Source organism: Ictidomys tridecemlineatus, chromosome 15 (assembly GCF_052094955.1).
Source record: "Ictidomys tridecemlineatus isolate mIctTri1 chromosome 15, mIctTri1.hap1, whole genome shotgun sequence".
In the NCBI taxonomy this organism is placed as follows: Eukaryota; Metazoa; Chordata; class Mammalia; order Rodentia; family Sciuridae; genus Ictidomys; species Ictidomys tridecemlineatus.
The window spans coordinates 871,989-899,654 of record NC_135491.1 but is presented as its reverse complement, the minus strand read 5'-3'; the positions used below and the strand labels follow the sequence as shown (position 1 = coordinate 899,654).

The window sequence follows — 27,666 nt, the reverse complement described above, 5'->3', positions numbered from 1 at the left end:
TTTTTTTTTTTTTTTTTTGGCATTGGGGATTGAACCCAGGGCCTTGTGCATGCGAGGACTGGGCACCTCTCCACACCTCAGACCTGCCCTGTAGATCCTCTTGGGCTCACCGGACTTCCCGGGCCGTGTACCAACCCCCTGGGGGAGTTGAACCTCACTAATTTTCTGGGTTTCTCTCGCCCTTTGGCTCTGCAGCTCCCCTGTGCCCTAAGGTGATGATTCTGCATCCTGCTCTCAACACCAGCAGCCCTGGGGACACTTAGAAAGGATTTGCTGTCAAAGCAGCCTGGGGCAGCTGTAATGCAGGACTGGGGACATGCTTCCCAGCTCCAGGGACCTGAAACCCAGATTATTCTTTGCCATGCTTGTTCTTGGTTCTTGGGTCCAAGATCAGAAGGATTTTCAGTTTCAGGTGGGGGTAGTTGGATGGTGCAAGCTGGAAGGAAGCCAGGGGCGGAGGGGGGCAAGGCCTGGGTTGGGTTGTGGGAGGCAGGGTTTTTTTGGTTTGTTGGTTTGGTCCTGCCCCGCCCCCCCCCCCCATTATTGGGGGTTCAACCCAAGGACACTCTTATCATTGAGCTATATTCCCAGTCTTTTTTATTTTTGAGGGGGCACCTCTCCACACCTCAGACCTGCCCTGTAGATCCTCTTGGGCTCACAGGACTTCCCAGGCCGCGGGATTGAATTCAGGGGCACTGGACCACTGAGCCATGTACCCAGCCCTGTAGGCCATGTAGGAATGCTGAGGTCTGTCAGGAGGCAGTAGGGGCAGGACAAGGGGAAGGCCTGCCTGAAAGGCAGGGCAGGGCAGAGAAAACAGTTTGCAACAGTCTAGCTGGAATGATTCCGGCAAGCTTTAAACCGCAGACTATTTCCTAGTTGTTTGGCACCTGCCCTGGATGACTGAAACAGGAATATTGCCTCCAGAGGCACATGGCCCAAACTGGTTGTCTGCGTATCAAAGACTTGCTGCTGGCTGGCCCCAGGGGGGGCTGCTGTTGAGACAGGTCCTGTTGTTGCCCAGGCTGGACTAACATGATCCTCCTGCCTCAGCCTCAGTGCTAGGACCACAAGTGTGTGCCAACCTCCCAGCTCAGACTTTTGAGTGAAAGAAACCATAAGGTACAGAGAATAAAAATATTCTCATATTTTCACCTTCCATCCTGTGAATGAGGCTAAAGGTCTCCAAGCTGGTGTTCCCTGCTTCTCATGCCCTCTGGTTCTAGTTGCAGCATTCCAGGGCCCCTTTTTAGCTTCCTTATATGCTCATGACCTCAGCAAGGTCATGCCAGGGAAATGCCCTGTCTGGGGATTGGCTCGGTGACACTGGTAACAGCCATCAGGCCTAGACCTTCTTTGAGCACTCTGGGTCTGTACCAGAGTACTAATTGTCCATGCTTAAAATTTCCCATGTGTGCATATGTGTGTGGTGTTTTGTTTGTTTTTTGGTACTGGGGATTGAACCCAGAGGTGTTTTACCAATGAGCTACATATCCAGCGAACCCTCTCCACCCCCGTTTTTGAGTATTTTGAGACAGGTCTAAGTTGCTCAGGGCCTTGCTAAGTTGCTGATACTGGCCTTGAACTTCCAGTATTCTTGCCTCAGCCTCCTGAGTTGCTAGGATTACAGGAGTGCACCATCAAACCAGCAGGTGTGTGTTTTTAAGACAACGGACACTTATCATCTTGTATATTTTCTTAGGGTGAAGAAGTAGGAGGAGCTTGTCAGGGTGGTTCTGACTCAGGGTCTCCCCACTGTGCCGCCCTCCTTCCGGGCCGGCCCTCAGGGACAGCAAGTTTCAGCACTCACTGGACATCTGTGCTGGGGTTGAAGCTGCATTCATCTGAAGGCCCTTTTCGGAGCTAGAGCCACTAAAGACCAGGGATTTCTTGTGGGCAGAACCCCTGGTACTCAGGATCGAACCCAGGGAACTCCTTCCCTTTATGACTTCACTCAACTTAAGTGGGTACGGTAGGCCACCTATGGGGCACTCAGACTGCCAGGAAAAGCTGGAGGGTGAGGGTGACGGGCTCTGTCTGATGCTGGGTGCTTTAATGATGAGCCTCAGGGTAGAGGGGAGGATGGCGGGTACAGTACACCATCTTCCTCACCTGCTTCATAGCCAGAGAGAAAACACGCAGCTGAAGACTCAAGGAGGTTGGTTAGACGTTAGAAGGAACCTGGGCCCCTGAGTCACTGGGGACACAGCCTTCCTTGAAGGGCCCATTGACCCACTTCAGACTGTCCCAGGGGAAAAGTGTCGTATGGCACTGAGCTCCTGTAATTGTTATGGCAGTGTTGCCTGCTGCTGAAGTCTTTTTAAAAAATTAAAGCTAAGGTCATTACTTGTGCAAAGTGAGACAAGACAAACATGTTAAGGATTTTTACTTCCTTGGTTTTTTATTTGTTGGTTGGTTGGTTCTGGGGGCTGGACTCAGGGTACATCTCTAGTACTTATTTGAGACAGGGTCTCATTAGTTGAGGATACTGTCCTTGAATATGAAATCCTCCTGCCTCAGCCTCTCCATTAGCTGGGATAATAGGTGTATGCCACCAACCTGGTGGATTTTTACTTATTGACTAGAGAAACAGTAAGATGTCTGCAATTCTTTGAAGATGGAGGAAGGGACCACAAGCCAAAGAATACAAGGAAAGCAGCTGAACCTATTGGAAAAGGCAAGAAAAGTGGTTCTCCTCAGAGCCTTAGTGGGAGCTCAGCTGAAATCAACTGTGTGTGTGGTGGGGGTGGGGGTGTTGGGGATTGAACCTAGGGTCTGAGGATATCTTGATTTCAGCCTAGTGATGTTCATGTCAGGCTTCTGGCCCCAGAACTGTGGGGGGTGGGGGGAAATACATTGTTTTTGGTACTCGGGATGGAACCCAGGAACCTTACCACTGAGCACAGGGTATCAGTAAATTGTTGAGGCTGGCCTCAACTTACAATCCTTTACTTTAAGCCTCTCGAGTGTCTGGGATTACAGACATGCATCATCAAGGCCTGACATTACGGTTGTCTTAAGTCATGAAGTTCGTGGGAATTTGCTGCAGCACAGGAAACGTTTCTCTTCCCGATATGGACTCCATCCACTCCCTTGGTAGTTCTCCCCTCTCAAGCTGAAGAAGGCTGCAGCTGTTCCAGCTGATGTGCTCAGAGCTTCAAGTTCTACAGGAAATGGAGGCGCCCACAGAATTCTTGGCCCCAGGATGCTCACAGGTCCACCTCTTTCGCTGGGCGATGTATGGCTGGGCCATGGGCCCACACTCGTCTGGGCCACCAGGACTGGGAGTGGGGACTGCCCGGGGGAACAAAGCTAAAGAGGCGGGGAGACGGACTCGGCTAGGACGCGTGGTCCCCACCGTGGCTGGCCACCGCGCGGAGGGAAGCAGCCGCTAGCGGCCGAGACGTGCGGGTGTGGCGCCGGCCGGGGTCCCGCGCCGTCTCAGCTCCGAGCGGGCGCCGGTCTCCTCACAGACCCTGTGCCGTCCGTCACTCAATCCGGGGAGCTGGCCGGGCTCGGCCAGGACAATGAGTGAGGTGGACGGCCCCTAGGCTCGGGGGCCGGAGGAGCCTCCCCGAGACCACCGAGAACCAGGCCGCCACGGCGCCCAGAGCGGCCCGGAAGTGGGGCTCAGGCGGAAGTGCCGGGACTGGCGGGTCCTCTCTGCGCACCCTTCCTCTTCGTGCGTTAGTTCGCTCTCGCGTCCCCACTCCCCGGCTCCGGGCCCTCCCTGTCCCTGGCCGCGCCTCACTCCTGGCTCGCTCGCCTGCCTGTCGGCGCCTGGACAGTGCCAGCCGCGCTGTTCCTTCGGCCCAGGCCTTGGTGGCCGCGGGAGGACGGCCTGCGGGAACCGGAAGGGGAGGTGGGTGTCCCAGTTAGGGGGAGTGGCCAGTAGGAACCGAAGGTCCCACCCGGGCCTGGAGGTTCTCTCCCGGGAAGGGCTGGCGGCTGTGCCCGCCGTGTGTCCCCCGCAGGGAAGCCCTGGACCCCACACGACTCTATGGGAAGAGAAGTCGTGAACCCACTCGACTCTCCAGGGTGACAAAACAACAGCTACGGTGAAAAAAATTGTAAGGCCTGTCCCCTGTGTACCTGCAGCCCCAGGCGAAAGCCCCCTGCCCAGTTAAACCCTGGAAGTGCTCAGCGTGCGTCGCGAACACCTAAAAACTTGAAAGGAGGGTCTCTGGAAAGCCAATCCCAGCTGCCCAGGAGGCTGAAACAGGAGGATTGCAAGTTTCAGGCCAGCCTCAGCAACTTAACGTGGCCTTGTCTCAAAATAAAAAACAAAAAGGTCTGGAGATGTGGCTTAATGCTTAAGCACCCCTGGGTTCAATCCCCAGTACCAAAACACCACCAACAACAAAAAAGCTAAATGGAAGGGACCCTGCCTAGTAATCCTGGCCACCTCCACAGTTGTTAAGGTCACATAAAGAGTGAAGATAGCTCCTGCTTCTACTGAGTCAGGACTGGATTTGCAGACCCCCATCAGTGAGCCAATTGAGGACCTCAAGCTACTCTTTAGTACAATCACTTAAGGATTAGCTGAGTATTTTAATAAGGTAATAACTATTTTGTCTTATCTTTAACCAAACTTACTCATTGTCTCTGAGTAAACCTTCCAACCAAGGTGTAGGGATCTCGTTCCCAGGACTGAACCTCACCCTTTAGTCAGTAATTGGCTCAAGTCAGCCTCTAAGAGATCTTTAGATCTAACATATTCGTTTAAAACTTTACAATTGATCCCATATAATGCTTGACCCGAAATGCAGACCAGAGTTGTGCCTCTGGATGTGATCATGCGATGGAAATGTGTCATAAAAGGCCAGGTACTCCAGGGGTTGGAAAAACTACACTAGGCAAAGGACTTGCATCAATAGTAGGACTGAAATACATTAATGTGGGTGACTTAGCTTGAGAAGGGTAGTTATATAATGACTGATGAAGAATATGATTGTCCCATTTTAGATGAAGATAGAATAGTTGATGAGTTAGAAAACCAAATGAGAGAAGGTCAAACTGTTGTAGGGACAGATGAGGCAAGGCACCAAACGTAGCAGGAAACAGTCCTATTTGGCTGCAGCCATGTTCAGAGGGCATAGCTTTTGCTGTAATCAGTTAATCCTCTGAACCCTGAGTTCATGTAGTTTCAGAGTTTTACACCCAGCATGTAAGGGGAGGGGCTCAGAAGTTCACAGTCTGCAGAAGTCCACATAAAGGAAGCTTTTTCTTTCACTGTTTGGGCAAGTTAACCCTTCAAGGACAACACTTGAGAAGGGGAGAGCTTATTCTCCCCTCTCTTTCCTCCCCCTGCCAGCTATTACAATGGAGCCCAATTAGCAACTTCTCTTATCTTAAAAATGTAGACATCTCTGTGAAGCCCAGCTCAAGGCCAGAGGCCTTGTTTGCACATTTCTACAAACAACTATACTGGATACGTTTGAAAAACTAGTAAGGGGTGTCCAGCACCTGGAGTGCTGGTATCTTCTCGGCCAGTGGCCAAATAAACAGGGCGACACGAAAATAGGAAGTTTATCTACATTGGACTCTTTTGCTGACAGTCCTAAAATCGGCCATGGTGAAGATTTCTGGAGAAGACAAGACTTTTCTGTGGAGAAAGAGGGTTCCACTTTAAAACTATTGTTGATTACCATAGTTGTGATTTCTTCCTTGGACACTGGTTTCACATAGTTTTTGTGTTGAGAACAGATAACAATGTATTGTACAAAAGACTTGAAACAAGGGTTTATGTGGTGAGAAGAAATTAAAAGATAACATTCAGTGTGAGATTTTTCAAGTTCTCTGTGAAGAAGCCATAGCATCCTACAGAAGAAATTGTGCATCAACTGTCCAGCAATAAACCAGAACTAGAATAATATAGATCATCTTGAAATGGATTGGGTTAGAGATAATAGCACTTGATTGGCCACTTTACAGTCACTCTTATTGATTTCTTTCTGTCCACTTCATAGAAATTGTCCACGTACCAGTAAATATTAAAATCATGTTGCAGTCCTAGCAGGTGCACATGCCTGGGTCTCTTTTTCTCTCCATGAAAGCTAAACAATCTCAAGTATAATGAACATAATATTAAAAGTAAAAATTGTCATTTAATGCTTTAGTTACTAAATAAATATGACCAAAGAGGTAGATATCTTTTATGCTTATTATAGAAGATACAGATGATTTATTAAAGTAAAAAGTAAAGCAAAAAAAAAAAAAACTTTACACCTTACCCACAGTCTTTTAAATTTGTCTAACCCAGGGTTGGCCAAGGTCTGCTGGATTTACCTGTCTGCAGCTCCACAGATAATATTGCCATTCCAGGCCATGTGTATCCATCCTAAATATGAAGGTGGTCATCCATTCCAGCTAATAACTTTTGATGATTTATACTAATTTAAAATCACAGGTACTACTAAACACAATGACTGCAAGGGCAATTCAACTCCTTCAGTACTAAGACTTCATCTTGCCTGCCAATATAGGGCTTATTACAACCCAAATGAGGCTCAAGTTCCAGCGCCCTTCTATCTGGAGGAAGCAGAGGGCACAACCAGGGGAAATTAGAAGACCATTTCTGCAACCACACCTTGAAAAATACCCCCTCAAACAACCATGCTAATTATGCAGAGGCCCAATATGCCCCCTTTAAACAAACAGTACAGTCTTCTGAAAACCAACATCAAAAAGTATTAATTATTAAACAGAAACTTAGGCTACAGGACAGACTTTCTGCTTGCACGGTATCGTCCCTTGGGAGACTTGTTCCAACCCTATCCCTGCAGAATGCTTGCTAATCCTCGGATATGAAAACTTGACTGTGGAGTCTCAGTGACATAAAAAGAAATTACTTGGACTGGGGATTTAGCAAAGTTGGTAGAGTGCTTTCCTTGCATGTACAAGGCCAAGGGTTTGATGCTCATCACCAGGAAAAAAAAGACCTTAGGGGCAACCCTAGACCAGTCCCATGGTCCCTTCCAGCCTCTGACAGGGGCTACATTAACTAGAACCCTATTCACATGGGGATTTGAAAATTAAAAAAAAAAAAAAAACTTACATGTTCACTATTGAAACTAGTTTCTTTGTTGAACAAATTCCTACTTGTGCCTACCAGCTCACTGGACAGGAACGTGTACACTAGTCTATCTAGCATAGCCCCTAGTAATAAGTCTCTAATCACGCCTTTCACATCATCCATTAGACCTAAGCAGGATATACAACTAATTCCTTTCCTGGTGGGATTAGGAATAACTGCTGAGTGGTACAGAGATAGAACAATCTTCTCCCCCTCCGATTTTCTGGTTTTGTCTGAAGATCTAATAGCCTCAGGGGCAGAGAGCAAGCCAGGCAAGTGGGTGGCAAAGGCCTTCAGGACCTGGAGAGGGGGAGCCTGCCTGGGCTCAGGAGGAGAGTGGTGGGGGTGCGTGTGTGCATGGTGTTGCACAGGATAAGTGCACTCCAGCTCTTCCTGTGTCCTGAAGCCTTTGGATCCTCCTCATTACCCCACAGCAGCTCTGGAAGTTGTCTCATTGAATTTGGGCCACCATGGAGTCCAGTGATCAGCCAGACTACTAAACACACTTGATCTTCACGCTGCAAGAGCTCATAACTATGTCTCGTCTTGTAAGTTATCCCATATGAATCAAGAGGATCCAGGGATGGAAACTGTGATGCACACCTGCAACTCCAGCTACATGGGAGCTGAGGTGGAAAAGTCACAAGTTCAAGGCCAGCCTCAGCAACTCAGCAAGACTTGGTCTCAAAATAAAAACAGCTGGGGGTGGGGAGTGTATCACAATGGTAGTGCTTGCCTAGCATGTTCAAGGTCCTAAGTTCACTCCCCAGAGCTGGGAGGGAAATAATAGTTGATCCTGGCTCTTATGGCTTGGATATGAGGCATCCCCCAAAAGTCTCTGTGTAGGAATTCCCTGTGTAGGAATACTCAGAAGCAAAGTGACAAATTATGAGAGCGGCAGCCTAATGACAAGCTGATTCATGGGCCCATGTTGTATCCTGTCTTCTTTGGTAAATACCCTTAGATGTCACATTTATTCCCCAGTTTCTACCACGCGGCCTGCGCAGTGGTTTTATTAATGAGGTTCTAGGCATAAAGTTAGTTAGAAGAGATTGAAATAAAACACAAGACTCAGTTACCTTATTTCTATTGCTAGGTCCGAGACGGCTCCCCTCTCTGGCTCGGTCCTCTAAACTGCTCAGCAGGGCAGCAGGGATTACTCAGGGCTAGCAGGAGAGAGAGAGTGAGCACGCCTGGGACCAGCCTTTTATTGGGGAACAAGAGATTCAGGGGAGAATACCATCCAATGAAGGTTGGGGGGGGGCTGCACTCCAAGGTCAGGGTCAGTGATTGGGTCCCTGGGGTCAGTGGTCAGGCACACCTCCACACGGATGGGCTCTCTCATCAGGAAAGGGTCTGGAAAACTTCGACTTTGCCAAAGTGCCTCAGGCCCTTAACAGGAGTCACCCGATCACATGTTAGAATGGCTTCCCACACCAGTTTATGCTAATTACAGGAGGGAGGCTTTGCAGCTGTACTGAGGTGTGATTGGCGTCCTCCAGAGTCAGGTTTTACACTCATCTACCTAGAGCACGAGGCTCAGCAAAGGTCTAGGGGTTGAGGATCTGGCTGTAGGTCATGGGGCCCTCAGAAGGCACCTACCATGGGTGGCCTACATGACAGTCGGCTAGCTACTGGGGAACTTGGGCAGCCTAGGTAGTGTCCACAGCTGTGTCACCAGCAGAGGCTGGAGACACAGGTTTGAGCTCAGTGTCCTGGGTAACAGGTGGGACTTGATGGAGAAGTTGCAGCCCCCAGGTTACAGACAACCCAAGTAACTCACAGGGTCCCCCACCTCTGGGTCACTGTGGGGTGTGGCTCATGAGGGCAGGACAGAACTCCACATTTCTTCTCAGAAAAGGACCCTAGTGCTGTGCACATCCATCACCAGTTATCCATTAATAGGACTATTGCTCAAGCCATGGTGGCTTCCTGTAAGGTTCATCCTTGTCCCCAGTCCCAAAGCCTCTGTCCCTGCCTTTTGGGAAAGACAAACAAGGGAAGAGGTCAGTGCCCCAAGCCACCTGCCACTATACACAACACCAACACTGGTAGGCAGTGGAGTGCGGGGTCACCACCATGTCTGTGCTGCTGGCCTTCCTGCTGCTCTGGGGTAAGGTGTTGGGTCTGGGGTACCCTGGGACAGGGCTATGTGAATGGAGCATCATGGGTGCTGTCTCTACAGGTCTCACCCTGGACCCAGCAACCAAGGCAGCCGTGGGTAAGTGCAGGGCTGGGGCCTGGGGGACAGTGGGCCCACGAACTGTGGGGAGCCCCAGCACCAAGTTGACCTAACGTCCCCTGCCCCAGTATTTGAGACCAAACCCAGCCTGTGGGCAGAGCCAGAATCACTGCTGGAACCCTGGGCCAACGTGACCCTGAGGTGCCAGGCCCGCCTGGCGACCCTGGACTTCCAGCTGCTCAAGGATGGGGAGATCCAGGAGCTTGTGCACCTGAGTACACCCACCATGGAGCACCAGTTCCTGCTGGGAGCAGTGACCAGTGACAACCAGGGCCTCTACCGCTGCCGCTCAAGGTTTTCGGATGGACGATGGACCGCACTGAGCAACCTTTTGGAAGTGACAGGGACAGGTGTGCAGTGCTGAGGATGGAGTCCAGGAGGCAGTGGGGTGGAAGCTGATGGGCAGTCTCCCTGCAAGTCACCTGGCTTCTGAGCCTGCTTCCCTTCTGTCCAGCGGGGAGGACGTTTGTACCCTTCCCACAGGGCTCAGAATAAATGGCTGAATCCCCAGAGAGTGCTCAGGGCCCACAGTGAGTCCCTCCAGGCTTGCTCTTGCCTCCCTTAAAAATATGCTCCACCTACCTGTGTCCCTCCCCTTTTCAGAGTATGGGGTCCAGGTACAGGTGAGCCACCCTTGTCCAAGTCATGCAGAACCACTCACCCACCCTGCCTCTTCCACAGAGCCCTTGCCCCCACCTTGGCTCTCCACGGAGCTGGTGCCCTGGATCACACCCGGCCTGAACACCACTCTGCTGTGTCACGGGGGGCTGTTGGGTGTCACCTTCCTGCTGAGGCGGGAAGGCGACGATGGATTTTTGGAGGTGGCTGAGGCTGGGAAGGGCAGAGAGGTCACTTTCCCAGTCCATCGGGCCGGCAATTACAGCTGCAGCTACCGGACCCACAGCGCAGGTGACCCCTCTGAGCCCAGCGCCACTGTGAGCATCGACGAGATGAGTGAGTGTTGAACCCCAACACTGAGACCCCGCGCGGGGCGTGGGAATTCAGAGAAGGAAGGTTGCTCCTGAGGCTGCTGGGCAGACTGGCGCCACCGCAGCGACCTCTCTGCCTTGCAGCCACGCCGCCGCCGCCAAGTTTAAGAGCACAGTTCCCCGAGGTCCTGCGCCCAGGCGACCGCGCGACCCTCATCTGCGTGGCGCCCCTGGGCGGCGTTGACTTCCAGCTGCGGCGGCGCGGAGAGGAGTTGCTGGTCCCCAGGAGCACCACGAGCCTGGACCGCGTCTTCTTCCACCTGAACCCGGCGGACACGTGGGACAGCGGTCCCTACACCTGCCGCTACCGGCTGCGCTCCGAGGAAGCCGCCTGGTCCGCGGACAGCGCGCCCACGGAGCTGGTGTGGAGCGACGGTGAGTCAGGCGACCAGCAGGGGCTGGCCACGGGCGCACGTGGCCCTCCGGGAGGCCGAGGGAGAGGTGGGACCAGCGGAAGCGCGGGTCCATGCACCGTCCTTGCGGATGGGTTCTCGCGGCGACATCCAGGCCCCGCGTGGAATGACTGGGTCAGGCGGCGGCTGTGGCATGAGCCATCTGTCCCGGGGCCAGGGAGGGCGGCGGGCAACGAGCCCCCGGGCCGCAAGTCCAGGCTCGCTGAGGCTCACACCGTGGGCACTGGACCGCGATCCCCGAATGAGCGAGTTCATGGGCGCCGCAGACCCTGCGGTGCCAGCCCCGGTCCGAGGGCCGTCCGGCCCCCGGCGCCCAGTGGCCTCCTGGGAGCCGGTGTTCCTGGCCTGGGAAGCGCTGTGCGCTTGGAGGCAGGCGGTCCTTCGCGCGCCGGGATGTCTATAGCGGGAGCTGGGTCCCGGCAAAGGCAGGGACAGCTCGAGGCCCAGCCGCCCTCGGCCAGGTCAGCGTCCTTCTCTTCCATAGACACGCTGCCCGCGCCGGTGCTCGTGGTGGAGCCGGAGGGCACAAGCCCTGCGACGGGCTCGCTCGTGCGGCTGCGGTGCCGCGGGCCCCGGGCTGGGCTGCGCTTCGCGCTGAATCGCCAGGGCGCGGGCCGGCAGCGCCTGAGTGGCCTGCTGAGCCCCGCGGGGCCAGAGGCGGTCTTCGAGCTGCGGAATGTGTCAGCCGCGGACACGGCCAACTATAGCTGCATCTACGTGGACCCGACGCCGCCCTTCGCTGGCTCGGCACCCAGCGCGCCTCTGGAACTGCGGGTAGAAGGTGAGCCCGGCGCGGGAAGGGCGTAGGCGTGACGCTCAGTCTCCCTACTCTGAGGGTCCCGCAGCGCCCCCAGTTCTGGCCTGATTCCCTCGAGTCCGAGCCGTGGGCTCCAGGTGGTGCTGACCAGGGCCTGGGGGCCAGAGCCAGGTGTGCCATTCAAAGCCCTTTTCGGGGCCGCGCCTCCGCAGGCGGGGTCCAGGGGTGATTCTCCCGAGCTCCGGGGTTCCACCACGTACCCCTCATTGAGGTCTCCTGGGGAGGAGGCGGTCCAGAGGCCGCGCCCTGCCGCCTGACCCTTGAACCTTACACCGGGGACAACGCCGTTTCCTGGATGGCTTCTTCCCGTCCATGACGCTGGGGGTTCCCACGGAACCTCGGGGCAGGCCGGGCCTGGGGGTCCCGTCGTCCTGGCGGCCATGACGCAGAGGCGAGATTCAGACGTGACAGTGCAACGGCTGGGTCGCTGGGCAGGGAGTAGAGAGGCAGACCCGCCTCGGGCACGGGGTCTCGGGAGCGGCCAGGGCCTCACTGCTCACTGCGCGCAGGGCTGCTTCCCCGACCGCGGCTCCGAGCCCTGTGGAGCAGGTCGGTGCCCGCGGGCCGCGACGCCGTCCTGCGCTGCGAGAGTCCTGTGCCAGATGTCGCCTTCGAACTGCTGCGCGAGGGCGAGGAGAAGCCCTCGGTTACGTTCCGCACGGAGAGCAACTCGGCTGACCTGGTGCTGCAATTTGTGGGGCCCCAGCACGCGGGCAACTACAGCTGCCGCTACCACCCCTGGGGGGTCGGCTCCTTCCTGTCGGGGCTCAGCGACCCGGTGGAGCTCCTGGTGGTGGGTAAGCACTGGGCATGAGGCCCACGGGGCACCAGAGCGGGCGAGGCAGGCCTCCTACCACGCCCTTCCTTCCCAAGGGGTGTCCGGGGCAGGGGGCCCAGGCTTGCTCCTGTCTCACTTCTCGGGTCTTATTGCCTAGGACGCTGATTCCGCAACCCTCCTGCTGCAGCTGGAGGCCACACCCTGGGAGGCTGGCAGCCTGTCCCTCATTTCTCCTAGAAGTTAATAAATGTCAAGAATGTTTAAAACGTGTCTTTGTCAACAGGTTCAGGGAGCTGTTCTTTCAGAATTGAGATCCGTGTTCTGAAAAGTGGATGGGCTCTGGATTGGATCCTGAGGGTGGAGGACTAATTCTGGGTCCACACTTTCCAAAGCCCCTCTTTTCTTTCCTTCTTCTAATATTTATTTTTTAGTTGTAGTCGGACACCATATCTTTATTTTTATGTGATGCTGAGGATGGAACACAGGGCCTCGCACATGCTAGGCAAGCGCTCTACCACTGAGCCACAACCCCGGGTCCCCCAAATCCCTTTCTTCTGGCTCCTCCACCAAGCTGCCTCCTATTCCCCAGGCACCTCTGCTCCGCCTGGCAGGTAGCCTGTCTCCAGACCTCCCAACCCTGCTTTGACAGGGGCAGTCCCCACACCAGGCTGCATTCTGTGGTCTCCTCCTCCAAGTCTGATGGTGGTCCTGGATGGTGGCAGAGCTGTGTAAGCCGCTGGATTTTGGTCTTCCGCTCTCCCACAGCTCTGACAATCCCCTGGGCCACTGCGTGGTCCCTGCCTAGAGCTGGTTGGTGAGGTCCTGGCACACAGTAGGTGCATTAGCATCATTAAGTAATGATACAGTGTTCTGTGATGTCTATAAATGACTACATCCTCCATGAATGGAGTGAGCTCTTTCTCTAGCTGGGACTTTATATATATATATGAGAGAGAGATGGAACCCTGGAGTGCTTATCCATTGAGCTACATCCTAGCCTCAAGTAAAAACTGAATTATTTTACTTAGAGTCAGAGTCTGGAAAAGTTGCTGAGGTTGGCTTTGAACTCACCATCCTCCTGCCTTAGCATCCTCTGCTGCTGGGATCACAGGCATGCACCACTACCCCTGGCTCAATTTTCAAAACATTTTCAAAGAACTTTGGCTTTGTTAATTTTTCTATTGTCTTTTTTTTGTGTCATTCCCTTTCTTCTATTTCTGACTTAATTTTTCTGGGCCTGGAGTTTCACTTTCCAGAATGTTTTATAAATTCAATTTAATATAGGACATTCTTTGGTTAATTTTAGTAGCTTCTGACTTTCAAGGCAGCACTTTCTTGTAAGTTTTTTGATATAAGTGTACAGAGGTATTTGATATGTTCCTTTATTGTGCTTTTGATATCTATGCTATAGCCTGTGTCATTCTGGATGTTAGTACAGGTTAAGTATCTCTTAACCAAAATGCATGGGAACAGATGTCATGCTGAATTTCAGATTTTGGAATATTTGCATATATAATGAGATATTTGAGGGACAGGACCCAAATCTAAACGAGACTCCGTTCTTTTACTTACACTTTCTATAACAGTCTGAAGGTACCTTTACACAGTACTTTTAGTACACCTGCATGTGACTGCAACCCACTGAAGGAAGTCAGGAGTGGAAATTTTCATATGTGGCATCATATTGGCGGTCAGAAGTTTTTGGATTTTGGAACATTTCAGATCTCTGGATTAGGGATGCTCAACCTGTAATTTGTTCCTTCTCACTCTTAAAATATCAGACTGACTGAAGGTGTGTCGGTCCTTTCTGTCTTGGGTGGTGTTGGGGATTGAAGTCAGGGATCCTCTACCACTGAGCTGCACCCACAGCACCTTTGTTTTTTTGAGACAGGGTCCATGTTGCTGAGGCTGGCCTGGAACTTGTGATCCTCTTGCCTCAGCCTCCTGTGAAGCTGGGATTACAGGTGTGCACCGCTGCAGCCAGTTAAAGTTCACTTTCCCAAAGTGCACAATTTGGTGGCTTTAGTATATTCACAAGATTAGGACATGGTGTCTGCTGAAGTACCTGGTGTTCTCAAGTCCAGAGCCGCCAGTGCCGGCCATGTGACCTCAGCCAGTCAGTTATATCCCCAGCCCCTGGCACTACGGGGAGGCTCCGGTTCTCTGTGTGCTGTGAGGAGTAAATGACACTGTATACAAATTACTTGGCAGATTGACCAGCAAGCACAGTCCCTCAATAGAGTCCTCTTTCCCCTGCCTGCCCTTCAGATGGACATGGGCATCCCACGGTAAAGTGGCAGAGAAGCCTGGAGCCTTGGTGGATGGAGGCCGGGCACATGGGGGACAGCAAAGTGGAGCTTGGTGCCTCAGTCAGAGCCAGAAGAGGGGTCAGGTGTGGTACAGTGATCTTGTCTCTGCTTTATGGAGGAGGCCACGGAGGTTCAGGAAGTCACCCTGGGAGCAGGCTCCGCTGGACATCAGGCTCATGCCAATCTTGTTCCTCCCAGCGTGTGGGAACCTGTGCAGCCACGTCACTGGAGCCCTCAGTTTCTGCCACGTGTGGCCAGCTCTGCCTGTGCCAGGGCTCTCCGAGACACCGAGGTCTCTCCCTGGGTCTCACCTGCCTGCTCTGAACCTCTTCAGTCTTTGTGGTCTGTGTGTTTGTGACATAGGGACCATGTGATGGAGATGCTGAGGGTGACAGTGACCAGTCCATGATGTAACAGATTAAGTGCCTCACACAGGACGGGGTCACAAAGCAGAGGCATGAAGGCAGAACCTGGACATCAGTTACACGCTGGACCTTGGAAGAGGGGCAAGGCTGCAGAGTTGGTGAAGGGCGGCAATCACTGCATTGAGTCTGCCCTTCCAAGGGCCCTCGGGCCCCTGGTGCTGTGGATTCAGACACATGTTGAGTCACTGCCTGCCAGCTGGCCTGGGCACAAGGGCTCTTGCCCTGCAGGGTGCAGATCTGGGAGCCTGTATGTCAGGACAATGTGGAGTGTTGTGGCTGCTCAGGGAAAGCACCAGCCATGATGGTGACATCAGTCAGGGCCTGTTGCATCATGTGCACTGAAGCACTGAGCCCTCAGGCCCTGCACAGATCCCATGCTCTGCAGTTGTAAAGGGACAGGTAGGAGGTGAGAGAGAGGGCAGGGTGCCCTGGAAGCAGAGAGGAGTGGAGTCGGCTTGAGGAGGCAGGAACATGAGAGACATCCCAAAGGAAAGAGAAGTACAGGAACAAAGGCACGAAGTGGGGAAAGTATGACTTTTTAGGAACCAATGCAGTTCCAGGAGGCTGTGTCACAAGGCCAGAGAAGAACAGGTCACTGAGCCACAGGTGAGGAGTCTGGCTTGCCCATAGGGGGCACTCTGGAACCACAGTCACAGCACTGCACACAAGCCAGGGGCAGCACTTGTACACACACTTGAGAATGATCTAAAGGCTGCTCGGGTCCCAAGGTGAAGTGTGTCTTGGCCAACGTGTAACCATTCGGGAAGGTCTGCTGTAGGTGGAGAGCTTCCCACCAGAGGGACACAGTCAGGTTCAGGTACCAGGCCCAGGAGGACGCAGCAGGGGAGAGAATGATGGCATGAAGGGGACCCTGTTGTCACCCAGGTGGGAGACACGGAGGGCTGCATGAGGTGGTGGAAGGGGTGCACTAGAGATCGGCCTCGGGTGAAACAAAGGGTGCATGAGGCAAGCCAGAGGAGAGAGGGCGTGGGCAGGCGCTGGGCAGCAGCATCGATGAACAGGAGAGCGAGAGATGGTCTGGCGAGGGTCTCACAGGAGGCAGGTTCGGAGTTAGGCACAAAGAGGGAGGAATGGACACTGGGTGCAAAGGCACAGAGGAGTCACGGCAGGCGTCCTTCTGGACTGAGCAGCACAGAGGAGCGAGAAGAGCAGTCCCAGAGAGCATGGCTGGTTTCCCTGCCCGGAGCCTTGGGGACACCTGCACCCTGACAGACACGTGCCTGCACTTGCCCCAGCCCTGAGAACCAATCCAAATTCAAGCTCAGCTGCCTCTGGGACTGACCTGAGTGGGATATTAAGGAAAGAAGGACCCTTCTGGAAGCTTCCCAGCTGGCTGAATCACTCTGTCCTGGTCCTCGAATGCAGATTCTCTGACAGCCCTGGTCTGCTGTCAGGCATCTGGGGGGCTTGTCATCACCCACCCTGTTCTCCACTCAGGGCTCCGCACTGGTAGAAGCTGAGATTCTGAGGAAGGCTCAGTTCTGTCCCGAGAGCAACTTCAGTCACTGCAGGACCTTGATGTGGACCCTCAGGTGCACCAGGAGGGCCGAGCTGAGGCTAAGGCTTTCCCACGTTGCTGCCCCTTTAGGGCTTCCCCTGGTGTGGGTCTTCTGGTGCTCGATGAGGGAGGAGCTCTGTGCGAAGGCCTTGGGGCAGACCTGGCACCGGTAGGGCTTCTCTCTAGAGTGGACTCCCAGGTGCCCGATCAGAGCCGAGCAGTCGCTGAAGGCTCTGCCACACGCATCCCACCTGTAGGGCTTCTCCCCAGTGTGGATGCGCTGGTGCTGTGTCAGGTTGGTGCTCTGGCTGAAGGCCTTACACACTGGTGCACTCATAGGGCCGCTTGCCAGTGTGCACCCGATGGTGCTGGGTGAGGTAGGTGCTCCGGCTGAAGGCCTTGCTGCACTCCCCACACCTGTAGGGCTTCTCCCCAGTGTGGACCCTCTGTGGACCCCCAGTGTGGGCCAGGTGGGTGACGCAGCTGAAGGCCCTCTGCACTCACTGTATTTGTGGGGCTTTGCCCGTGTGTGCTGGGCAGGTGGGTGATGCAGCTGAAGGCCCTCTGCACTCACTGTATTTGTGGGGCTTTGCCCGTGTGTGCTGGGCAGGTGGGTGACGCAGCTGAAGGCCCTCTGCACTCACTGTGCTTGTGGGGCTTTGCCTGTGTGTGTTGGGCAGGTGGGTGATGCAGCTGAAGGCCCTCTGCACTCACTGTGCTTGTGGGGCTTTGCCTATGTGTGCTGGGCAGGTGGGTGACGCAGCTGAAGGCCCTCTGCACTCACTGAGCTTGGGGGCTTTGCCCGTGTGTGCTGGGCAGGTGGGTGACGCAGCTGAAGGCCCTCTGCACTCACTGAGCTTGTGGGGCTTTGCCCGTGTGTGTTGGGCAGGTGGGTGACGCAGCTGAAGGCCCTCTGCACTCACTGTATTTGTGGGGCTTTGCCCGTGTGTGCTGGGCAGGTGGGTGACGCAGCTGAAGGCCCTCTGCACTCACTGAGCTTGTGGGGCTTTGCCCGTGTGTGCTGGGCAGGTGGGTGACGCAGCTGAAGGCCCTCTGCACTCACTGAGCTTGTGGGGCTTTGCCCGTGTGTGCTGGGCAGGTGGGTGACGCAGCTGAAGGCCCTCTGCACTCACTGTATTTGTGGGGCTTTGCCTGTGTGTGCTGGGCAGGTGGGTGACGCAGCTGAAGGCCTTCCACACTCACTACAGGCATGGGGCGTCTTCTGGGATGGCCCTTCTGGTGAGCCTCGAGGGCTGGGGTACCTGGAATGTTCTTCTACATCCAGCACACCTGGACTTCTTCCCTGAGTGTGTGAATGGAGGTGCTGCCCCACCACCAGCCAACAGACCACCCCTCTCCCCGAGGGTGCCCTGGCCGGCAGTGTTGGTGACTCAGCATACCAGGCAAGCTCTCTACCACTGGGCTACACTCCCAGGCCTTGGGCCCATTTCCAAAAGGAAGCATCTCACTTGGTGTCTTGGATGACAAAAGGCTGCCCTCCCACACCTCCCAAACTGCATCATGGGTTCTCATTTTCCCTCCCCTACCAACTCTCCATCCTTCAGGGGTCCTGATTTCAGCTTAAGCATCGGAAGAAAAACCTCAGGTGGAACTGAGTTGAAAGAGGCAAGAGAGGCCAGGCAGGGGTGCTATCCCGGCAACTCAGGAGGCTGAGGCAGGAGGATCACAAGTTCGAGGTCAGTCTTAGCAACATATTGAAACCCTGTCCCCAAAAATAAAAAGGGCTGAGGGATGTAGCTTAGTGGTAAAGCACCACTGGACTCAATCTTCAGTGCGTGACTGCACACACACAAAGCAACCGCAAGAGAGAGGGAGTGACTGTGCTCATCTGGGCTGCCACACGTGCTTCGCCAGGGAGGACCCCAGCTCTGGGGATGGCTACACCCCTCACAAAAAGCACTGCTATGGCCTGGGGGAGTCACAGAGCTCAGCGAGCACTGGCTGGACAAAGGGTCCATCCGGATGCCTATGACCATGACAGTTCCCACAGAAGCCCAGTGGATGCCTGCTGCTGGGAGTGCCCACCTGGCTACTCAAGCTCACTGGAGGCCCAAGACCCACCCTTCATGAAGCGCCGTGAAGGAAGACTGTGGCTGAGGGGCAGCAAGAGAGCAGGACGTGTGAGGGAAAGGCATGCCTGCACTGACCTGCCCTTCATGGGTGCAAAGGGCACCTGAGGGGCTTCATCTGGCCAGATTCACAGGGTGTTCCAGGGGAGGAGGCAGGTCGAGGGTGAAGTGACCGCTGCTCTAGTCCAGTCAAGCTCAGTGGCCCAGGAACCAGGCCCTGGCCTCATCTCTGCGTTGGCTGGCCCTTGTCTGGATCTGTCTCCCTTGCTGCAAGGTAGGGTGCAACTCACTTGCTGCAGTGCTGCTGGCCACTATTGTGCTCTTGTTTGGTGCAGTGTGTGACCTTCCTTTGGAAACGGTTCTCCAGTGGTCCCACTGCAGGTGGGGAAACGGAGGCCCAGCTGGGGATGCCTTGAGTACCTGTTACAATGCCCCGTGATTAGTTTGCAGGGGCTGAGGAATTTGAGCAGCTCCTCCCTAGCCACCTGCCGGGCCCTGTCCCTTCTTATCCCGCTCCTTCCAGAGTGCACAGTGCCCACCTGGCCAGCCCCAGCTGTCCCCACCTTCCCTCTGCCTGGGCACAGCTGACAGGGCCAAGGGAGGGACCCGACCAGCCTCTCCCAGAGAGGTCTGTGTCTTGAAGGGCTGGGGGAGTCGTCCTGACAGGACTCACCCCATGTCAGTGCAGGCTCTAGTCCAGCTGCCTTGCGGACATTCCTCCATAGCACCAAGGTGGGTGTTTCAGTTACACTCTGCCTTTTACCCCTGAGTCACATGGCCAGCCAGGAGGACCCCTGCAGCACTGGGATCTGTGAGCCTTAAGGCGTCACCTGTGCCCAAACTCTACCTCTTGGAGGCTGGCGCACACCCTGCCACCTGCTACCAACAGGCCAGGCCCACCCTGCTGGGAGGAACCTCTACTCCCTGCTCTGGACTGTCCATGGCTGAGTATCCTCAGTGCCCACCAGACCCCCTGAGTAACAGGGTCCACACCAAACTGGGAAGGTCTGACCCGCCCAGGTCTTGGAAGTCTGCACATGGCGGGTGGAGCCAGGTGACCAGGACACTTGGCGATTCTCCCCCCCCACTTCCCTCTCCAGGAGCCATGCCCTTTGTCTGTTTCAGCAGCCAGGGGTTCCTCTGTTGAGCTGCCCTGTGCTCACTGCAGTTCCCTGGGGTTTGACAGGCCAGAGATGAATACAAGATCCTGACCAGTTCAGCTGGGCTCAGACCAGAGACCTTCACTGTTCTGTCCTGGGGTTTCCACAGGGTGAGACATAAGACTGGGCTGCTGGCCACCTTTGTCCCTGGGAGAGAGTCTGACTTATGAAAGAAGTTAACATAGAAAAACTCAAGGAAGAAATAGAATGAGAGAAAGTGTGAGTGACAGAGGAACTTAGGGGAGGAGAGCCAGAGAAAGAGAAAGAGAAAGGGAGAGCGCATGCAAGGTCCCGATGCTGGAAAGTAGTCTGCCTCTGGACACAGCCACACCTGAGCCTTCTGTGCCCCAGCCAGTTTGAGCTGGGATCTTGGTCACTTGTAACCAAAACAGACCTGTAGTCGGTGGAGAGCCTGGCTAAGGTTCAAACATGGGACCAGGTGTGTGAGGGGCCGAGCCAATGCCCCGTGTCCTGCACACTGTCAACGAGTGCCGGCCACACCCCCTTACCTCTCTTGTCCAGCCCCAGGGTCAAGCCCTCCACCAGCACTGCAGCCTCCTCCCCACTCTTGGGGCACTGGTTGCCCACCCAGGCCTGGATGTCGGGGGGCAGTGTGTCCAGGAACTGCTCCAGCACCAGCAGCTCCAGAATCTGCTCCTTGGAGCAGGACTCTGGCCTCAGCCACTGGTCACACAGCTCTCGAAGCTGGGCCAAGGCTGCACGTGGGCTCGGTGCCTCCTCGTAGCAGAAGTGCCTAAAGCGCAGGCGAGTGGCCTCAGGGTGGGCACTGGGGCTCAGGCTGGCTTCCTCGCCCAGGCAGAGGTCAGCCTCTCCTTCCTCCACCTTCACCTGGAGGGGGCCACCCTGTCCCCAGGGCACAGGGTTCAGAGAACACTTGGGGATGGCCATTGGGCACAGCACTCCGTGAGATGAGATGGTGGAAACCTCACAACTGGGTCTGCAGGAATGTCAGCACTTCATCATCACCAGGAACCGGGCGCTGCCTGGTGCCTGCAGAGAAGGGCAGAGGTGGCCTGGGAGAGGCGACCCACTCCCACAGACAGATGACCATATCCATCAGGTGGCAGCCACACAGTGCTAAACACTATGTGTTTGGTGCTAGGGATCGAACCAGGGCCTTGTGCATGCAAGGCAAGCACTCTACCAACTGAGCTGTATCCCCAGCCCTGAACACTGTTCTAAAGGCTGCATCTAAAACAAGCTCAGGAGGCAGAAGCTTCCTTCCAATTTCAGACTAACAGAGGGAAAGAATTTGCTCCCTGTCTTCTGGCAAGGGAAGGGCTGTGAGGAGCTGAGCTGAAGACACAGGCAACCACCAGCAGATCTCCCCTCCCTGGTCCCCTCCCAGGCCTCTGGGCAGCTCCTTGGTTGTTTCCTCCCTGTATTTACTACTTATTTTGTAGTGCCTAATAGTAACACCTCTCCTCTTGGTTTTGGTGGTGCTGGGAACAAACTCAAAGCCTTGCATGTGCTTTACCACTGAGCCAGGTCTCCAGTCCCCTACCCTTTTCAAATACTTTATTTTGAGATAGGGTCTCACTAAGTACCCAGGTTGGTCTTGCCTCAGCCTCCCAAGTACCTGGGATCACAGGTATGCACCGTGCCTGCTGCTGCCTCTCCTCTTTCCTACTGCATGTATTTAAGGCTATACATTTCCCTCTAAACATAGCTAGAGTTGTACACTACAAGATTAACATGTGCTAGCTCCATTATCATTTATTTCAATATATTTCCTAATTTCTGTTGTGGTTTCTTCCTGACCTATGGAGTATTTAAAACTCTGCGGCTTTTTTCTGAATGATTTTTCCCCTAGTACTAGGGATTTAACCCAGGGGTGCTCTACCAATGAGCTACATCCAAAACCCTTTTTAATTTTATTTTGAGATAAAATCTTCTAAGTTGGCTAAGCTACTGAGGCTAGCCTTGAACTTGTGATTCTCCTGGCCACCCCTGGCTACAACTGGAGGTTTTCTAGTTGTCTTTTTATTATTGATTTCTAGATCAAGTCTGCTGTGGTCAGAAAATACGCTATGATGGATCTCAGTCCTTTGAAATTTGCTGATACTTGGTTTGTGACTCAGTATATGGTTAATTTTCACTAATGTTCCAAAGGAAAAAATATAAATAAATGTAACAAAAATCTTCTTAGATGTGAAACCAAAAACATAAGTGACAATAGATAAAACTTGGATTTATCAAATTAAAAACTTTTGTGGGGCCTGGGGTTGTGGCTCAGTGGTAAAGTGCTTGGCTAGCATGCGCCAGGCACTGGGTTTGATCCTCAGCACCACATAAATGTAAAATAAAGATATTGTGTTTACCTAAAAACTAAAAAATAAATATTTAGGAAAAAAAGTTAAAAAAAAAAACTTTTGTGATTCAAAGGGTATGAATAAAGTGAACAGGCAGCTGGGCACAGTGGTGCTCACCTGCAATCCCAGCACCCTAGGAGGCTGAGGCAGGAGGATTCCAAGTTCAAGGTCAGCCTGGGCAATTTAGCTACAATCTCACAAAAAAAAAAAAAGGGGCTAGGGATGTAGCTGGGTGGTCCAGCACCAGCATGCATGAGACACTGGATTTGATGCCTACCCCTCCCCCACACACAAAAGTGAAATGACAGGGGCTGGGGCTGTGGCCCAGTGGTAGAGCACTTGCCTAGTATGTGTGAGGCACTGGGTTCGATTCTCAGCACTGCATATAAATAAATAAAAATACAGGTCCATTGACAACTAACAAAATATTTTTTTAAAAAGTGAACTGACAGAATAGGAGAAAACAGTCATGAGTCATTTGTCTAGAACAACCCCATAATAAAAAGACGAATAGCCCTCTGGGTGTGGTGGTGCACACCTGTTGAGCCCAACGAGCGAGGCTGAGGCAGGAGGAAGGGGTTCTGGCTCATTGCCCACAGCAGTGCCCAGCACATACATCAACACCGGTTTTCTCAACATGTCCCCATGAAAGTAACTGCTCCGTACCCAGGTCTGTGTTAAGGGTGCGAAGATGAGGAAGACATGGGTCCTGCTCAGTGCCTTCCCTGGAGGGAGAGAGACAGACACACAAGATGATCACTGGGACAGACACAGGTACATGTGACAGGCGTACAAGGAGAGAACACATTTCAGGTCCAGGCCTGCCTGTTACAGACACCCCTCACCACTCTGTGAGCCCCAGTACTGGGTGCATTTGAAAAGCTGGGGAAGGGAGCTCCTAGGGTCATTTGGTCAGCAGGTACAGAGCTGGGCAGAACACAGGCATCTGCTGTCCCTCCTCCACATGGGCTCCTCCTCACAACCGTCCCGACTCTAGAGAACCGTGAGCAGTGAATGCTGGTGGGAGCCAGCCAGTGGGAAGCCATGCACTACTCCTGGGGGCAATCATGTCACAAGAGCTTTAAGTGCTCATGCCTCTGGCTCACTATTAACCCTTCTTCTCAGAATCCAGCCCCACTTATAGATGGGGGAGCTACTGACATTTGTAGAGGGACAGCACTTCCTTTTGGGGCCTGTTCTTCACATGCAGGACTTTAACACACCTGCTCCCATCCCAGAACACAGCAAGCTTCCTCCCCTAGTCATCAAGACACAAACACACCCCACACATTTCTACACGGCCCCTGAGGGCACTTTTCTGAAATATTCAGAAAATGGATAGAAAATGAATGTCAAAAAATGCTATTTATGATGGATTTCACAAAGGAAAGCAAAGGCTGGTAATCCCAGCAACTCAGCAGGCTGAGGCAGGAGGACCACAAGTTTGAGGCCAGAGTCAGTAACTTAGCGAGAGCCTGTTTCAAAATAGAAACTAAGAAGGGCTGCGGATGGAGCTCAGTGGTAAAGTGTCCCTGGGTTCAATCCCCAGTACCAGGATAAAAAAAAAAAGTAACGTTATGTGGCTGACATGGAGACACCAGTAAGTAAATGAATAGATTTCTTGTAGTGGTTTAAAATAAGCTCATGAATTTTTGTTTTTATCTTTGTGGTGTTGGGGATTGGAATCCGGGTCTTGCACATGCTGGACAAGTGTTCTACCATTGGTCTACATCTAACATAACATTTTCACACGTCATGAAAACTTTGTGAGCTTCTGGATTGTGGATGTCATTTGGTGGTGGAGCCTTTTCTCAGCATGTGCAAGGCTCTGGGCTTGATCCCCAGCACAGGAAAAAAAGAAAGTGGTTATGCCATAGTGTTCAAAGAGTCAGGATCATAATTTATAGACAGTTTAGACAAGTTTTTGGTAGAAAACAATACAATATTGGAAAGTGTTAAGTAGCAGTTTCAGGTGGGTCCCTCTGGGTTCTAGGGCTATGAAATTTCCGCTTAAAATGTATATTTATAAATATATATATTCCTTTTTTAATATTTATTTTTTAGTTATAGGTAGACACAATATCTTTATTTTATTTTTATGTGGTGCTGAGGATCAAACCCAGTGCCTCACACATGCTAGGCGAGTGCTCTACCTCTGAGCCACAACCCCAACCCAAATATATATATTCCATATATATATTCATTCATATTGAATGAAGCTGATCACAGTGGCGTACATCTATAATTCCAGCGACTCAGGAGGCCAAGGAAGAAAGGTCCCAAGGTGGAGGTCACTCTGGGCAACTTTGAGAGGTCCTATCTCAAAATAAAAATGGCTGAAGGGCTGGCAGTGTGGCTCAGTGGTAGCACGCTGTCCTAGCAATCGTGAGGCCCTGGGTTCGATCCTCAGTACCACATACAATCAAGTAAAAGGTACTGTGTCCAACTACAACTAAAAAATAAAAACACTTTAAAAAAAATAAATAAAAATGGCTGAAGGGCTGGCAGTGTGGCTCAGTGGTAGCACGCTGTCCTAGCAATCGTGAGGCCCTGGGTTCGATCCTCAGTACCACATACAATCAAGTAAAAGGTACTGTGTCCAACTACAACTAAAAAATAAAAACACTTTAAAAAAAAATAAATAAAAATGGCTGAAGGGCTGGCAGTGTGGCTCAGTGGTAGCGCGCTGTCCTAGCAAGCGTGAGGCCCTGGGTTCGATCCTCAGTACCACATACAATCAAGTAAAAGGTACTGTGTCCAACTACAACTAAAAAATAAAAAAAAAACTTAAAAGAAAATAAATAAAAATGGCTGAGGAAAGGGCTGGGGATGTGGCTCAAGCGGTAATGCGCTCGCGTGGCATGTGCGTGGCGCTGGGGTTGATCCTCAGCACCACAAGCAAATAAAGATGTTGTGTCCGCAGAAAAACTAAAACAATAAATATTAAAAATATCTAAAAATTCTCTCTCTCTCTTTAAAACAAAATGGCTGAGGATGTAGTTTAGTGATAGAGGGCCCAAGCGTCCCTTAGTTCAATCCACAATGTGTGTAAGACACACACATATATACACACCCACACAACTTTTTAATATGTATTTATTTATGTATACCTTATATATTTATATATATTTCACTATTCCAGTGGCATTTATTTATTTAATTTTTAAAATATTTTTAGTTGTAGATGGACACTTTATTTCTTTTTATGTGGTGCTGATATTGAACCCAGAGCCTCACACATATTAGGCAAGCATTCCACCCTTGAGCTACAGCTCCTATTTATTTATTTATTTATTTTACTAGGGATTGAACCCAGGGGTGCTCAACCACTGAGTCACATTCCCATCCATTTTCATTTTTAACCTTGAGAGGCAGGATCTCAATTGCCCAAGCTAGTGGGATTTTTTTCTGGGGCGGGGGGAGCACGCTGGTCCTTAATTTGCAGTCTTCCTGCCTCAGCTCCACAGGTCACTAGGATTATAGGTGCTTGTCACTGCACCACATCCTGCCCCAGATCCCCAGGTCACTGGGATTACAGGTGGGCGTCACTGCACCACATCCCTAGCAGATCCCCAGGTCACTGGGATTACAGGTGTGTGTCACTGCACCACATCCCTCCCCAACTCCCCAGGTCACTGGGATTACAGGTGAGCATCACTGCACCACATCCCTCCCCAACTCCCCAGGTCACTGGGATTACAGGTGTGTGTCACTGCACCACATCCCTCCCCAACTCCCCAGGTCACTGGGATTACAGGTGGGCGTCACTACACCACATCCCTCCCCAACTCCCCAGGCCACTGGGATTACAGGTGAGCATCACTGCACCACATCCCTCCCCAACTCCCCAGGTCACTGGGATTACAGGTGGGCGTCACTACACCACATCCCTCCCCAACTCCCCAGGCCACTGGGATTACAGGTGTGTGTCACTGCACCACATCCCTCCCCAACTCCCCAGGTCACTGGGATTACAGGTGGGTGTCAGTGTACCACATCCCTCCCCAACTCCCCAGGTCACTGGGATTACAGGTGTGTGTCTCTGTACCACATCCCTCCCCAACTCCCCAGGTCACTGGGATTACAGGTGTGTGTCACTGCACCACATCCCTCCCCAACTCCCCAGGCCACTGGGATTACAGGTGTGTGTCACTGCACCACATCCCTCCCCAACTCTCCAGGCCACTGGGATTACAGGTGTGTGTCACTGCACCACATCCCTCCCCAACTCCCCAGGTCACTGGGATTACAGGTGTGCGTCACTGCTCCACATCCCTCCCCAACTCCCCAGGTCACTGGGATTACAGGTGAGCGTCACTGCACCACATCCCTCCCCAACTCCCCAGGCCACTGGGATTACAGGTGTGTGTCACTGCACCACATCCCTCCCCAACTCCCCAGGCCACTGGGATTACAGGTGTGTGTCACTGCACCACATCCCTCCCCAACTCCCCAGGCCACTGGGATTACAGGTGTGTGTCACTGCTCCACATCCCTCCCCAGATCCCCAGGCCACTGGGATTACAGGTGTGTGTCTCTGTACCACATCCCTCCCCAACTCCCCAGGCCACTGGGATTACAGGTGAGCGTCACTGCACCACATCCCTCCCCAACTCCCCAGGCCACTGGGATTACAGGTGTGTGTCTCTGTACCACATCCCTCCCCAGATCCCCAGGCCACTGGGATTACAGGTGGGCGTCACTGCACCACATCCCTCCCCAACTCCCCAGGCCACTGGGATTACAGGTGTGCGTCACTGCTCCACATCCCTCCCCAACTCCCCAGGTCACTGGGATTACAGGTGAGCGTCACTGCACCACATCCCTCCCCAACTCCCCAGGCCACTGGGATTACAGGTGAGTGTCACTGCACCACATCCCTAGCAGATCCCCAGGTCACTGGGATTACAGGTGGGCGTCACTGCTCCACATCCCTCCCCAACTCCCCAGGTCACTGGGATTACAGGTGTGTGTCACTGCACCACATCCCTCCCCAGATCCCCAGGTCACTGGGATTACAGGTGGGTGTCAGTGTACCACATCCCTCCCCAACTCCCCAGGTCACTGGGATTACAGGTGAGTGTCACTGCACCACATCCCTCCCCAACTCCCCAGGTCCCTGGGATTACAGGTGGGTGTCACTGCACCACATCCCTCCCCAACTCCCCAGGTCACTGGGATTACAGGTGCGTGTCACTGCACCACATCCCTCCCCAACTCCCCAGGCCACTGGGATTACAGGTGTGTGTCTCTGTACCACATCCCTCCCCAACTCCCCAGGTCACTGGGATTACAGGTGTGTGTCACTGCACCACATCCCTCCCCAACTCCCCAGGTCACTGGGATTACAGGTGAGTGTCACTGCACCACATCCCTCCCCAACTCCCCAGGCCACTGGGATTACAGGTGAGCGTCACTGCACCACATCCCTCCCCAACTCCCCAGGTCACTGGGATTACAGGTGCGTGTCACTGCACCACATCCCTCCCCAACTCCCCAGGCCACTGGGATTACAG

General features: G+C 53.2%; 2 protein-coding genes across 2 annotated transcripts; one reads left to right on the top strand and one right to left on the bottom strand.

Annotated features, from left to right (window-relative positions):
* Positions 1 to 2,375: 2,375 nt before the first annotated feature.
* Zscan22 (zinc finger and SCAN domain containing 22) lies at positions 2,376 to 25,732 on the bottom strand. The gene is given in 8 exon segments (XM_078033283.1): positions 2,376 to 16,887; positions 16,889 to 17,059; positions 17,618 to 17,658; positions 17,715 to 17,794; positions 17,797 to 17,829; positions 17,832 to 17,957; positions 18,431 to 18,497; positions 20,247 to 25,732. Coding segments are annotated over 8 exon segments (1,314 nt in total). The 5' UTR covers positions 20,727 to 25,732; the 3' UTR covers positions 2,376 to 16,571.
* Positions 9,037 to 12,580, top strand: A1bg (alpha-1-B glycoprotein). Its single transcript, XM_078032982.1, has 8 exons — positions 9,037 to 9,188; positions 9,261 to 9,296; positions 9,386 to 9,667; positions 9,999 to 10,271; positions 10,391 to 10,681; positions 11,204 to 11,500; positions 12,046 to 12,333; positions 12,472 to 12,580. The coding sequence occupies exons 1-8, from the start codon at positions 9,155 to 9,157 to the stop codon at positions 12,477 to 12,479; spliced, it is 1,509 nt and encodes a 502-aa protein (XP_077889108.1). The 5' UTR covers positions 9,037 to 9,154; the 3' UTR covers positions 12,480 to 12,580.
* Positions 25,733 to 27,666: the final 1,934 nt, after the last annotated feature.

What these genes read in the sequence shown, in the direction of transcription:
- A1bg (XM_078032982.1), top strand. Translation starts at nt 9,155, where the DNA reads ATGTCTGTGCTGCTGGCCTTCCTGCTGCTCTGGG. An exon ending in AGCAACCAAGGCAGCCGTGG is followed by an intron (nt 9,297 to 9,385) that starts GTAAGTGCAGGG and finishes CCCCTGCCCCAG; the next exon opens with TATTTGAGACCAAACCCAGC. An exon ending in TTTGGAAGTGACAGGGACAG is followed by an intron (nt 9,668 to 9,998) that starts GTGTGCAGTGCT and finishes CCTCTTCCACAG; the next exon opens with AGCCCTTGCCCCCACCTTGG.